The 14,265-nt window shown below is 35.3% G+C and overlaps 3 protein-coding genes and 1 pseudogene across 3 annotated transcripts; 3 read left to right on the top strand and 1 right to left on the bottom strand.

The window, feature by feature from the left end:
- Nucleotides 1-3,181: 3,181 nt before the first annotated feature.
- Nucleotides 3,182-3,872, top strand: LOC142524832 (protein EMB-1-like). Its single transcript, XM_075628950.1, has 2 exons — nt 3,182-3,376; nt 3,475-3,872. Exons 1-2 carry the CDS (start codon nt 3,256-3,258, stop codon nt 3,636-3,638), a joined length of 285 nt encoding a protein of 94 aa, XP_075485065.1. The 5' UTR covers nt 3,182-3,255; the 3' UTR covers nt 3,639-3,872.
- Nucleotides 3,873-6,087: 2,215 nt separating this feature from the next.
- On the top strand, nt 6,088-6,447 carry LOC142525002 (em-like protein GEA6; annotated as a pseudogene).
- Nucleotides 6,448-7,022: 575 nt separating this feature from the next.
- On the bottom strand, nt 7,023-8,060 carry LOC142525140 (early nodulin-like protein 6). The gene is made up of 2 exons (XM_075629312.1): nt 7,712-8,060; nt 7,023-7,543 (listed from the first exon to the last, which is right to left on the bottom strand). The coding sequence occupies exons 1-2, from the start codon at nt 7,899-7,901 to the stop codon at nt 7,194-7,196; spliced, it is 540 nt and encodes a 179-aa protein (XP_075485427.1). The 5' UTR covers nt 7,902-8,060; the 3' UTR covers nt 7,023-7,193.
- Nucleotides 8,061-11,814: 3,754 nt separating this feature from the next.
- Nucleotides 11,815-14,172, top strand: LOC142524231 (clathrin light chain 2). The gene is made up of 3 exons (XM_075628112.1): nt 11,815-12,122; nt 13,143-13,296; nt 13,712-14,172. The coding sequence occupies exons 1-3, from the start codon at nt 11,872-11,874 to the stop codon at nt 14,036-14,038; spliced, it is 732 nt and encodes a 243-aa protein (XP_075484227.1). The 5' UTR covers nt 11,815-11,871; the 3' UTR covers nt 14,039-14,172.
- Nucleotides 14,173-14,265: the final 93 nt, after the last annotated feature.

Here is a 14,265-nt window from a genome sequence, read left to right as displayed (position 1 = left end):
ATATATATATATTTATTTATATATATTACTTATTTAAGTTTTTAGAAGCATATTTTATATTTAGTACTGTTCAATCTATGTTCCATTCACTATATCTTGTGTCGTAACGAGACATATTGAAGAGTGAATATTTGTACGTGTCGGAAATATTCTTTATGAAGAGAGAGTTTAGTTGAGCTTCTAGCAGTTTCGATTGGTTAAAGTTTTCGATCAGTTGAAATGATTTTTTATAAGTCGTGGTGTAAATCAAAATCTTCCAGTGAAATCATTGTTGGCCAAGAAAACGAGAGACATAGAAATATCACTAAAACTTCCAAAAACAAATTTTGTCTCGTTTACTTATTGCAATATATTTTTAAACATTATTTTATTGTTTTCTGAATCTTGCTATTTTTACCAGCCAGATGTATATAATTGTTTACCGAGTCTAACAAACTATTTCCAACTCATAAAATATTTTTATTAGCTGTATGTTATACCAGCTGATTGAAAATCAGATTAGGTTGCCGCTTTGAATACTCAGTATCGGCATGAACTTGTAGTTGTCGCCCTTGCTTCTTAATTACTATCACCACTTTATTTTATTTTTTAATAATGAAAATTATTTGATGCTAGGCAAATCTAATATTTCTACAATTGGGTTCACGTCTGCTCTTGAATTGGAGATAAATATGCAACATTGCTTTCTATTTTGAGTCAACATATTTTATGGAAAAACTTCAGGTAACTTTATGGTTATTTTTTCATGATCAAACACTTTATAAAAAAACAATTATTCAAAGGTCTTGTGTACACATAGAACTTTTCTTCCTAGCTAAGTACCTGGATCTTTTTTGGGTGTTACATGCAATATGGAATATGTATCCTAGTTAATAGACATGATCTCAAGAGTTCTTACAAGGGATTATAAAAATATAATCTTGTATTCGTCTCTGATAGTTGAATTGATTAAGTTATTATAATTGCATAAAATCATTGAGGTGAAGAGAAGTCGTGAGTATTATGAATATCTAATAAGGTTATTTTCATCATGATGTCGTATTTCTGATATACTTGTTGATCGATGAGAATTATATGTTACATCGATCAATTAAAAGATACTAGTATTGATTATTGGCTTCAGTGATTCCAAGTTGATTAAGAATGTGGTCATGTTCTTTTAGTATAGTACAATGAGATTAATAAAATATATTTTTTTTTTTTTGCGAGAAAAACTTGTATTCTTCGTTCAGTAATCATAAGTCATCGGTTACAAGTTGGTCAAGGCAGAATGAAAATCGTCGGACACCCAAAATAGTTGCGTAGGTTGATTGGTCATTCTTCATGAGTTATTTGGGCCCAAATAATTTAGAAGCTTAATGCAATTGGGTTTGATCATGTCGCATTGGTGGCTCAAAGTAAAATTTGAATAAATAATAGCAATGTTTTAAAAAGTGCGAACTGAGCGCGAACCGTAAAGAAAAATTTCAATCAGGAAAAAAGCATGGAAAAAGAGGTGGACTAAGTTTGACCACGTTAAGCGCGAGAAAATGTAATGAAGTGTGAACTTTTTAGATAAAATTATGAATTAAATTTCATTTTTTTAATTTTAATTTTTTTATGAAAATTAACTTTTAAATTTTAAATATGCATCAATTTTTTTTTTAAATGGTTACTCTTGATAATGATTCTTTCTCAAGGTTTATACATATATTCTCAAATTTTGTATGTATGTGTTTCTTTAATCTACTGATTGACTTGATCATATCATTAAAATAATAATGACAACAAAAAATAATTTTTCGTTTTTAATCTCATACTAAATCTATTTAAATTTGTAAAGTTTGAAACTTGAATGTAACGTCTTCTTCAAAAGGAAGAGTTTTGGTATAACTAAAAAAAGAAGTTGTGATAAAATCGATATACTTGCTATTGTTGTAAAGAGAAAATTACATTTTTTTTATATTTATTTTTTTTTTTTGTGATTTGAGTTATTTATGTTATCAAATTTCATGCGAAGAACATTGGATAAATTTTGGAGATTTGAATTGTAGATCGAGTACCAACGAATATCTAAGTAGTTATATTTTCTGATTTGATAGTTTATTCGGATGAAATTCGTTATTTTTTTTGGATTGCAGATAGTAGTTGGTTTAAACAAATATTCTTTATTTATTTGAAGCTGTTATTGTTTAATCACATTGTAATATATAGATGAGAAATGTACAAATGATTTGGAAATTGATTTGATGGATTGTTATAAAAAAATTGTTATGTTCAGAGAATGGATTAATAAATGGAAATTAAACAAAATAAAATTATATTTATTGCACTATTTGACACCAATAAATGATTATTTAAGATCAGATTAGAGACATAACTCGCTAATCCATGAATTTATTTAGTGTTATCAAATTAAAACATATTCATAATCCATCTCTAAAATTAGAAATTAATTTTTGTACGACGGTTTTTTGAGATGAAATTTTATTATTAATTTAAAAAAAAAATTCAAAAATAATTCAAAATAAAATAATTTTGCAAAATTACTCTAATCCGTGCTGAAGTGGAGCATTATCCGTGCTTAATCCGTGTTTAATCCATGCTCACTCCACTATAATATATTAACATTATATTTTATATTAATATTGTATTTTTATGTTGCGATTGAAATTCAATTAATAATATAACTTAAATAGAAAATAAACAATATAAATTTAGGAGTAGAATAGTGGAGTGAGCAAATATTAAACACGGATTAAGCACGGATAATATTCTACCTCACTCTAATCCGTGCTTGCAAACATTATTTTATTTTGAAATATTTTTTTATTTTTAAATTAATACTAAAAAAACCCAAAAACTTATTTTATCACAGTTGTTGTCGGGAAAACCACCGTATTTATCCTAAAGTTAGTTAATTAAAAAAAATCCGTATTGATGAGGTGCATGACTTCAATCTGTGTATGTATACAGAGGCATGCGCCAAATTATTTTTCCGGACAGGCTTACGCGTCGCTCCAAGAATCAGTGGCTACCACGCGTGCCATTCCTTTTGCATCAGTGGCTTACGTGCTCCAGCCCCTCCTCAATTAGGGGCCGCATGTGCTGCCGCGTGTCCCTTTCTCTGCCGCCTCGCCGGCTCGCAGTTTCCTCTATATAAGTACATCTTTACTGTTGTAGCATAAACAAGTCAGTGATTGAGTGCAAGCCATTGAGTAAACATAGGATCGAATCAGACTTAGCTTCTCAAAACATATTATCAAGGCAAAAGGGATGGCTTCAGAACAGACCAGATCAAGGGCTGAGCTTGACGCCAAGGCCAGACAAGGCGAGACTGTTGTCCCCGGTGGAACAGGCGGCAAAAGTCTCGAGGCCCAGGAGCACCTTGCTGAAGGTACAAACTTTAATGTGTAGTATATATATGCCTGTGCGCGTTTTTTTATGCCTCCATTGCCAAAAGGAAACTGATTGTTTTAATGAACGACGTTGTAGGGAGGAGCAAGGGAGGGCAGACGAGGAAAGAGCAGATGGGGACAGAGGGATACCAGGAGATGGGACGCAAGGGGGGGCTGAGCAGCGGTGATAAATCCGGCGGGGAGCGAGTTGAGGAAGAAGGAATACCTATCGATGAATCCAAGTTTACGACCAAGTCCTGAACTTGTCGTGTCCGGATGCTTTTTATGGCTGTATGTATATATGTGTGTGTGAACTAGCTAGGTCTAGGGTCGTCTGTAGTTGGTGAATAAAGGAGTTGTCGATCGTCAGGTGTTTACGTGGTACTAAATATGCTACTCTTTTGATGTTTTGTTGCTGCTTGTAATTCGACTCTTGAGTACTTACGTCATTTTGCTCTATGTTAATAATCGAAGGACGTCTCAGTTCGTCTCCAAGCTTACACCTAATCTATTTTGTGATCGCACGTGAATGTTTTGATAATGCAAATTTACTCATGAAGGTTGATTTATATGTTCGTTGTTCTGTTCGTTAACGTCAGTTCTTCTACGTCGTAGCGAGAGTTGAAAGTACGTGGTCATAATTATAATTAGCTTAAGCTCACTTCTTCCTGGAAATTGTATTTGACAACAATGAACAAATATTAATTGAAAGACTTGCATGGACATAAGAGTTGGAAATTGATGACATGAATGGCCTAACTGTCCCACGAGAAGCTGTAGTATAAAAAACATTATTGGGCGGACAGGTCCGTACACGAGTATATTCATGCTGCGAGGTGGTTTTGGAGTATTCACGCTCGAGCATGTCTCGGTGTTGATATATTTAACGAAATATAGATTTTCATTAAGTTTATCCAGCAGCAAATATAGAGTGGCTGGCCATCATGATGGAGCAGCGGAAAACATTATGCTCAAAAACAAAAACAACAAAAAGAAAGTAACAAAATAAATCAATCCTTGAAACCGATCTGAACACCTAAAAAAAAATGAACTCCGTTCTCACGCGCGCACAGTAACAATAACGAACTTTTTCCAAACCACTCTCCCATGAGGCTATTACCACGAAAATGGTATAATCCGTAAACAACGAGAGAACCGCGAAGTCAAGGGTAGTGCTGTTGCATGCCGCCGTTGATCGACGAGGATGTTACACGAGGTTTAGATTGTGGGAGTATACGTAGAGTGACGGATTCGAGCTCTATTAATGAGTATTTTTACGGTCATTATTGGAGAAGAACAAGAGGTGGGGTGATCGGCAATTTTCGTATTCCTCCTTTGTGACCACCTACGTTGTATCCTTCTATCAGAAAAATAACTTGTAATCGAAATATATTCCCATGCACAATTGCAGATGAAGCATCGTAGTTGGTTAGCATATTCTGAGAAAATTGTGGACTACAAGGGACAGCCTAGGCTTTCGTCTCAACTAATTTTCCAATTGGGTGCTATATAGCTAGAGATATATTAAGCTGGTGAAACATTTACATCGCTAAATTAGCAGGCTGGTTTATCAACCAATGGAAGATTACTACTCCAACCTGTATATATCACTGATGTAAATTTGTGGGTATAAATCAAACACATGGAACCTGTAACATTGTCATAGGAGGAAGCCACCTAAGAAAACACGATGTCCTTCACAATTAAGTTTTGCACACGCTCATTATTAGTACTAGCCAACAGGATATGTGGTAGGCCGTTGGATTAATTTTGGTAATAAATACGGGGCAATATGATTTTATTTTTCACCAGACTTTTCACTTTTCTTTTTTGTTTGTTTGTTTTTTTTTTCATATTTCAGCTATATCCAAGTTCTAAACTTGATAATATGGATAACTCGAAATTAAAAGAGTAGCAAAATTAAAGTTTGCCGAATTAATACTCAAATTCAGGATAAATTAGTGACTAACCAAACGATTATTTTCCATAGAAACGATTTTTGCTCATTTTGTATGAGAACTTGAAACAAGAATTGAGATGCTTGAGAGAAGGTCCGAGTGTAGTCAAGTAATTAACTAGATGCCAAACAAATTTAATTGATGTAGGCCGGAACAAAAGTAGCAGGAACGCTCAACCTTAATAGATAGACAACGTAGTACATTTTCATATCGATTTTATCGTGTTCTTATTTTGATTATATTTACAAGTAACATGTCACTAACATCCAACATTTTCTAGTACCGGAATCTGAATATAAGCATAAAATATATTGACGGTGAGGAACGTATATATTTACTATTATATAATCCGCGTTCGGTATATTCATTAGCAAAGATTGATCAGTTCAAGATTGGAGTTTTTGTGGGATCGAATCGAGTTAATGGTTCCATAAATATGTTAATCATATTATGTCGGCGGTGTAGAGTTCTTGTGGATTAGATTTTGTCAATCCATGCATTAGTTCCTATCACGCGTGTCGTTCGTTTTGCTTAACAGGTTTACGTGCTTTCAACCCTCCGCCACTTATGGCTCCATATGCTGCCGCGTGCCGCACTCTCTGCCGCCATTCAGGCTCACGATTTCCTATATGACAAGTGTATCTGCCACAACTGTAAGACAATCATATCTCAACAGTGTTATTCAGCAGCAATACAAGGAACGAATTAATCAGCTTCTGTAACACAACTAGCTAACAAGACAAAAGTAATTGATGGCTTCCAAATAAGACACGATGGTCGAGATAGCCGCCAGGGCCAAACAAGGAGAGACTGTGATCCCCGGCGGAACCGGCGGCAAAAGCCTCGAGGCTCAGGAGCACCTTGCCGAAGGTAGATATATTTTTATTATCTATGTGAATCATGATTATCTACTTTTGGTTTTTTATGGGGTTCATTGAGGAAAATATTAAGTTTCTTCTCGTAATAAACGAGGAAAGAGCAGATAGGTACAGAGGGATACCAGGAGATGGGACGAAAGAGGGGGACTGACTAGTGGTGACACATACGGCGCCGAGCAAGCTGAGGAAGAAGGAATCCCGATCGATTAATCCAAGTTTACTACCAAGTCTTAAACAGTAACTTGTCGCGTGTCCGAATCCATTTGCAGCCCGTATGTATCTATGTACTTAGGTGGACTACGTCCACAGGTCTAGTTGGTGAATAAAGGAGTCGTGTGTAGGAGTTTTGCTGGAAATTAAATTGGGTTTTTTTTTCATGTGGATGCCTACGTTGTTCGACACTTGCACTTTCTTCTAGTAATAATTTGACTTGTGGTTATGCTACTACCTCGTATGCATGGTTGTCATATATATTGTAAAATTATTTTTCCTTTACATAATTACGGTAAGAGAAGTTAAAGAGTACTAAACATTTGTCATATTTGGGTTTTGGATTGTTAGTTAATTTTTTGTTTCTATACGGTTTTTTTTTTTTTTTTTGATATTTTGATTCAATTGATGTGGGAACATGTATTAAAAAAATTCCCATTTTTCCGAGTGAAATGGGTAATTTGCGAAGTTACAATACTCAATTGAAAATAGAAATGAAAAACTTGTAATAATTTATAATTTAAAATATCGAAGTGGTGGAGGAAGAGATTATTAATTTATGACGGAAAAGTGTCGATAAAATCTATATTTTCAAGCGGCGGCTAACTTCCCATATTCTAATGATATCATTTTATATTATATCCGTTAAAAAGAGTGCATGCGCAACAGTCCGAAAACCTCAAAGCTATATAAAAACCCTAAGAAGCAAGAACATAACCACCAAGAACATTCTGCAACAACAATGCCATTTGAAGGATAATACCCCCAAATTACACGAAGACAGTACCCGTAAACGACGAGAGAACCGTGAAAACTAGCAGCGGTATGAACCCAGAGGCAGCAAAACCAAGGGGAGTGCTGCCCGCGGTGCTGCTCGGCGAGGATAAGGATTGGTTTGTGGGTGGAGTACTAACATTTTCGAGCTCGAGTACTTTTACGATCATCTTGAGTCCCCTTTCGCAGTGGCCGGAGACGCCACTAATGAAGTAAAAGAGGCCAGGGCGATCGAGATTGAAGAGGGTGTCGCCTTTGTTGGAGAAGAATATGGGGTGGGACGATCGGCATTTCTCGTACTCTTCCTGTGTGACCTCCAACACTGAATCCTTCTGGTACCGGAACCCTACATTGATTTTACAAAGATTGGATGTTTTTTAATAGATTTGTTTCATATTTTCTTGTTATCTTGGCAATGTAGATTTTGTAGTAAAAAGAGAGTATTCCATTCAACGTGTAAAATAAGTGACAATAGAAAATAATGACAAGAATCGGTTAATTAGTAGTGACTTACTCAAGGTGTCGTTAACCTTAAACCTGTTGCTGGAAGCCCAATCATTGTACAATTGTTGATTCTTTGCGGAAGGGACTGCCCATCCAGTACTGTCTCCGCCCACGTCCAACTCCACGCACTGCGCAGAAACCAGTGATAGTAATATGATTATGGGAATAATTGGAAATGGACTTGTGAAATTTGAAGCCATTGAATTTGGACTTTTTGGGAAGGGAGCTCTTTCTAAATAATTTAAATTGTTACTGATATTATTTATGTTTTGATTTTAAAGATTTGGGGTTTGGTTTTTGTGTTGTTATAGAGGGGGTGAGGGAGAAAGATATGGCGGATGTTGGCAACGGATTTGGGAGAAATTTGGACTTTTTCTTTGACTATAATTGAGGAAGCTAAGAAGATAAACAAGAGAGTGGAACAGTTTGAAATATGCTTTATTTTTTAGGTGTGATATGTATATAGAGCAATCAAGCACACGTGCAAAATTATAAATAAATATTTGTGGCAGATTTAATATTAATTTCAACCATTTTTAATTGAGTATGTATCTTGTGAGACGATCTCACGAATTTTTATCTGTGAGACGGATCAACCCTGCCGATATTCATAATTAAAATGTAATACTATTAGCATAAAAAGTAATATTTTTTCATGGATTATCCAAATAAAATATTCGTCTCACAAAATACAACCAATCAGACCGTCTCACACAAGTGAAGAAAAATCTTTTTTTTTTTTTTTGCAATATTATTTCCTTAAAATGGGGTTGAAAGTTTTAGGAAAAAAGTTTAATTTATGACAAATAAAAATATTTCATCAATAGAGTGATATGATTGGGTATTGTAACTTTTAAATGCTATAGAATTTTATTTATTTTTTTTTATCTTTGATAGATGTTATGTTATGTATATATAGAAAAAGCGAAACACACACGTTGTATGTGAAAAATTAATAATCAACCGTTGTGGTTATTTTTATTTGAGCGTGTTAATTTTGATGCAAAATTTAATAAAAAGTGGATGAAGGTTTACTTAAATTTGTAATATATATTTCTTTGAAAAGAAAAGATAGATATTCTAGTGTTTTAAAAATTGTCTCCATATTATACCAAAAAGATAGGTACTTTATGAGATTTAACTTAAATTATTAGTATATATCTTAGTCAAAGTTTCATCCAAATTAAAATGTCATATATATTTTAAATTTTTTCAACAAATAAAAATAATCACGACATCAAATCTCTACAATTTGTTAATTTTTGCAAATGCTTATATAAAAAATGACAAAAATTTGTATGAGACGGTTTCACGGATCATATTTTGTGAAACGGGTCTCTGATTTGGGTCATCCATGAAAAAATAATGTTTTTATGTTAAGAATATTCATTTTATTGTGAATATCGGTAAGGTTGACCCGTCTCACAAATAAAGATTCGTGAGACCGTCTCACAAGAGATCTACTCATAAAAAATAATCATATTAAAAAAAAACAAAAATTTGTGTTAGACGGTCTCACGGGTCGTATTTTGTGAGACATATATCTTATTTAGGTCATCTATGAAAAATATTACTTTTTATGCTAAGAGTATTACTTTTTATTGTGAATATCGGTAGGATTGACCTGTCTCACAGATAAAAATTCGTGAGACCATCTCACAAGAGACCTACTCTAAAAAAAATATCGGCTAAGCGATTTAACGGGAAATTGGCCTTCAGTCCCCAGCCGTCGATTTTTTTTGTGTTCAGTCACTGGGTACTTTTTTAGTACCACATTTCCACATGAAGTGTAATGCCCGAGATTTTGATTATGATAATCCGAAATGATTTGGGAATAATTGATATGATTATAGACGGAAAGGATCGGACCGGGAAAGACGAGATAATGCATGAAAATGTGCGAGGAACAGTAGCCCTCGCGCATATGCGCGACACAGATGCGCGCATATGCGCGACATGGGCAGAGGACCTCGCGCATATGCGCGAAGTGAGTCGCGCATATGCGCGAGCCTGTACAAGTGAAGTCCAGAGGACCTCGCGCATATGCGCGGAGATGAGTCACGCATATGCGCGAGCTGCCGAGAAGCTTATTCACGAGACCAGTAGGTCTCGCGCATATGCGCCGATATTAGTCGCGCATATACGCGAGACGTGCAGTATGAGGGATGAGCCACTTGCCCTCTTGCATGTACGAGATACATATATATATATATATCTATATATCATGAATTCGTTGAGAATTCATAAGAAAAGGAGAAGGCTTCAGAGAAAAGGTGAAAATCCTTACGCCTTTATATTTCAATCCGTCCGTTAGATTTTGAATCCGACTTCAGTATTGAGTTCCTAGCGACGACAGCTACAACTGGACGTAAGTTTTGTTACGTTTTGATATGTTTTGAAATTATGGTATTGTCAGAATCTGATATGATTCATATATGATGTTCTTGTCGTGTTAGACATCGTATAATCGAAACCGGACTGAAGAACAAATACCATATGGAATTGTTATGATTTTCAGATTTGATTTAGTTGAGATTCTATATCAGAATTGTGTTATTATTCAGATTTTGAATGGTACGGATACTGATTATGAGTTATGGTATTATATCTGTGATGTTGAGATTGACGGGGTATCAAGACTGTATTGTTATGCTGTCGAAACATCAGTAGATTGATATTGATCAGATTCAGTATTGATTGAGATTGATCAGATTCAGTAATGATTTCGATTGTATCGTGATATCATTGATATGAATTAGATTGTACCTTGTTCAGATATGGATTAGATTATATACCGATTTGAGTATTGATCAGAACGGGTCTTGAATTGAGTTATATACTGATATGGTATTTATATGACTTGTCATTGCCAGACTGGGTATGGACAGATTGACATACAAGACTTCGTCTTCATCAGATCGTGAAGAGAAAGGTATAAATAAATGTTGATTCGGGATTGCACAACTCGAGTTAGGTTCGACTTGAGTTTCCCAAAATCACATACTTTACTTTATTGCATTGATATTTGCAGATTATCAGATTGATATGTTTAGTCTATTGAATTACAGCAGAGCCAGAGTTTGAGTCTAGGGCAGATAAGCCTAGCTAGGGCAGAACCGCTGAGTCTTTGTCAGAACCGCGTAGACTCTAGACTTTCGGTGTATCGATAAGCTTAGATGTAGATCGACGTCTATTGTAGACATTCGATACAGCATACCAAAGTCTAAATTAAACTGGGATCCCTAGATTAGAATGAGAGATGAGTCGAGTCTTAGATATCGAGACTAGAACTTGATTTTTAGATTTGTATTAATTTATGTTTCGTAGATTACGATTCATGTTTTATTTACAGACTGGTATTGATACATGTTGTTTGATTATGCTACATGTAATAAGATATAATTCATGCTTTTATGTTAATTCAGTTAACTGCATGTATACATTATTTATACTAGGATTTATTCTCATCGGAGTATCCGGCTGTTGTCTTGTTTTGTATGTGTGCATGACAACAGGTGGGACAGGATCGGGGTCAAGAAGATGATGAGAAAAGACGAGTTTAGAGTGGTGATTCCGGACTTATTGTAGACTTGGTTTAATACTTGAAATTTAGTAGTAAACCTTAGACTAGCTTGAATAATTGTTGTACATTATTGTACTTTTATACTGAGATGTATATTAGTTAAATTCCATTACGTTCCGCACTTATATTTTAAAAAGAAAAATTTTTAGACCCTGTTTATCTTAATTGATAATTAAATCCCAAAGATGATTAAGAAAATGATTAGCGTCCGGGTCCCCACATGAAGTGTACCACATTTTGTATGACATGGTACCACAATTTTGTGGGTAGAGAGTGAATCCAAAGAAATGTTTTGATTGAGGATTTTTCACCAACTTCCCCATTTTTTAAATTAAAAACCAAAACCTGACTGATCTTATTGGCACGATTTAAAATTAAAACTATTTAATAAAATAAATTTATAATTAATTTAACTACTTTGGTTTAACCGAATTAATGATGGCTGAGGCCATGATGAGCTAAACAACAAAGGCCCACGCAGAATCAGCCCAATCCAGATTTTCTTCATTCACCCATTTCAAAGGAACAAAACGGACATCATTTTCACCCTCAGTTTCCCAAGCGTTCAGCAAAGCAAAAACAAAACGATGTCGTCTTCCTTCGCCGACTCGTTCGACCAATTCGGCGGCGAATCGCCGGTTGCCGGCTCCAACCATGCCTTCGAAGACGGTTACTTTGAGTCTCACGTCCCTGACTCCCCGTCGATTTACGCCTCCGGAGGCACATTCCCCTCCGATCCGGTGGATTTCTCTGCTGAAATCGGTTCCAATGGTCCGATTCTTCCTCCACCGGAAGAAATGGTGCATGAGGAAGGTTATGCTCTCAGAGAATGGAGAAGGTTACGTTTTTATTGCTCAAAATAAGTTTGGGAGCTAACCATTTCTTAATTTCTAAAGCTTGGTTTCCCATAAATCTAGTCTATCGAGTAATTTATGGTAGATTGAGGTTTTCTGTTAGGTTCTGTGGGAACTGAGTGTATTTGTGGTTGAATTCTTTATTTTTTTTCGTTGTTCTTTGTGTGTTTATTCTTGTTTGAGGGCTGTCTTTTAGTGAATCCTTCGACTGAGATTTAGGAAATGGTTAATTTGATCAAAGTGCAAGATAATTCGCAGCGTTTCTGTATGCCATTATAAGTGAATTATGGAATTATTTGAGAATAAAGTTAGCAATTAAGTATCCTTAGGGGGTGATGTGATGGAATCTAAATATCCGGAGAATCCATGATATATTATCTTATAAACTATGAAACGATAAACTATCGATTCTTAATCGAAAATGAATAACTAATAATTATGTTTTAAATTTATTGTTCTTACCTATTAACGGGCATTAGAAATGTGCCTAAAGCCTTCAAAGCGCACCAAGGCTGGGTTTCATGGTTAATGCACGGATTTCATCAACGGACTGCACTATAGCTTGTGTCGAGATGCGAGTGATGGGCCTCGAATTTAGATGTGTGCTATTTTGGATTTTAATTGCTATGATATGATCAATACAATGTCTTTGTATGAAGAGAAATGGAGATTGGGTATGGATGTTGCCAGGCCATGAGTTGCAGGTGAATTTGGGCAGTGGTCATGATAGTGATAGTGAAAGCTAAGGGTCTTGTTGATATCCATAGTGTTACTAAAATACAAATTTGTGCAAGACTCAGGTCGTAAAAGTCGAATAATTTAACATTACCTGCCTGGTGAATATTCACCTCCGTTTGGTTAAAATGTGTGAGTGCTTTTGTTTCCCACTTCTTTTGCTCTTAGAACCCATGCCATCAAAGAAAGTGCTATTATAGATGAGGATATGGTACATTCTGTTTTGTTACCGAGTATATACTAGTTGATATAGGTCATGTTGGAAACAGGCAAAATGCGATGCGACTGGAGGATAAGGAGAAAAGGGAGAAGGAGCTGTTGAGCCAAATCATCGTTGAAGCAGATCAGTACAAGGCTGAATTTCACCAAAAGAGGGATATAAACCGCGAAGCCAATATATCAATGAACAGGGAAAAGGAGAAGGTGAGAATTGTTTACTATAGAGAATTCTATATAAAATTAAAGTTTGAAATTTTCTAGTTTATTTCCCAGTTTTTACACGCATGTTGATCTGAGAAATCTTGGTAGCCAGAGTTGTTGGCGGTTTTTATTTATTTCGCACAGTTCACTGTCGGTTATGCTTCTGCAATGTGATTGTTTTCGTGAGGGAATTGTTTTTAATGTATGCCATGGGAAATCTAGTGTGTAAGATTTATGCCTATTCGAATAATCAAGACCATGATAGAAGTTTCTGGAGATCCTTCATGAGCTTCATAAGTACAGTTTTTACTTTTTTACTACTTTTTTTCATTCCTTCTCTCCGCTTCTAACCCCAAGATAGAAATTTTTTTGAATATTTGCGAAAATTAAGACCTAGTTTACTATCTGTTGTATTTAGATATTTGTCGCAAGCCAAGAGAAATTCCATGCAGAGGCGGACAAGGACTACTGGAAATCCATAGCCGACCTAATCCCGAAAGAAGTCCCGGCTATAGAGAAGAGGAAGGGTAAGAAGGAACAGGAAAAGAGACCTTCAATACTTGTGGTTCAAGGACCCAAGTCTGGAAAGCCAACTGATTTGTCCAGAATGCGACAATTACTCATAAAGCTGAAGCATAACACACCGACGCACCTGAAGCCTTCCCCACCGACAGCACCAGATGCTAAAATGGACACCTCTGCTACTCCGATTACAGTTTCCCCGGAGGCTGTCGCTGCTGCGTAAATTTTACTTGCCTTCATATTAATGGAAATAATTTGTATGGATCTTTCTAAATCTGTCCGTAGATCTTTAAACAAAGTATTTTGGATTTGAACTGAATTGATCCGATATAATGTGACATTTTAGGCATTGCTTCATATAGATTTGTCTACTTCTTGTCATTCTCGTAGGATGTACAAATACCATCGAACCGCATGACATCATTAGTATTAATTTGATGAATATATTGT

The sequence above is a fragment of the Primulina tabacum genome, chromosome 14 (genome assembly GCF_025594145.1).
Source record: "Primulina tabacum isolate GXHZ01 chromosome 14, ASM2559414v2, whole genome shotgun sequence".
NCBI classification, from domain to species: Eukaryota; Viridiplantae; Streptophyta; class Magnoliopsida; order Lamiales; family Gesneriaceae; genus Primulina; species Primulina tabacum.
Note: the sequence above shows the minus strand (reverse complement) of the source record. Positions and strands in the feature narration are given on the sequence as shown.

Coding starts and splice junctions, on each gene's coding strand:
- LOC142524832 (XM_075628950.1), top strand. CDS start 3,256: ATGGCTTCAGAACAGACCAGATCAAGGGCTGAGCTTGACGCCAAGGCC. Junction 3,377..3,474: donor CCAGGAGCACCTTGCTGAAG/GTACAAACTTTA, acceptor ACGACGTTGTAG/GGAGGAGCAAGGGAGGGCAG.
- LOC142525140 (XM_075629312.1), bottom strand. CDS start 7,901: ATGGCTTCAAATTTCACAAGTCCATTTCCAATTATTCCCATAATCATA. Junction 7,544..7,711: donor TAAGGTTAACGACACCTTGA/GTAAGTCACTAC, acceptor AAATCAATGTAG/GGTTCCGGTACCAGAAGGAT.
- LOC142524231 (XM_075628112.1), top strand. CDS start 11,872: ATGTCGTCTTCCTTCGCCGACTCGTTCGACCAATTCGGCGGCGAATCG. Junction 12,123..13,142: donor GCTCTCAGAGAATGGAGAAG/GTTACGTTTTTA, acceptor TGTTGGAAACAG/GCAAAATGCGATGCGACTGG. Junction 13,297..13,711: donor TGAACAGGGAAAAGGAGAAG/GTGAGAATTGTT, acceptor TGTTGTATTTAG/ATATTTGTCGCAAGCCAAGA.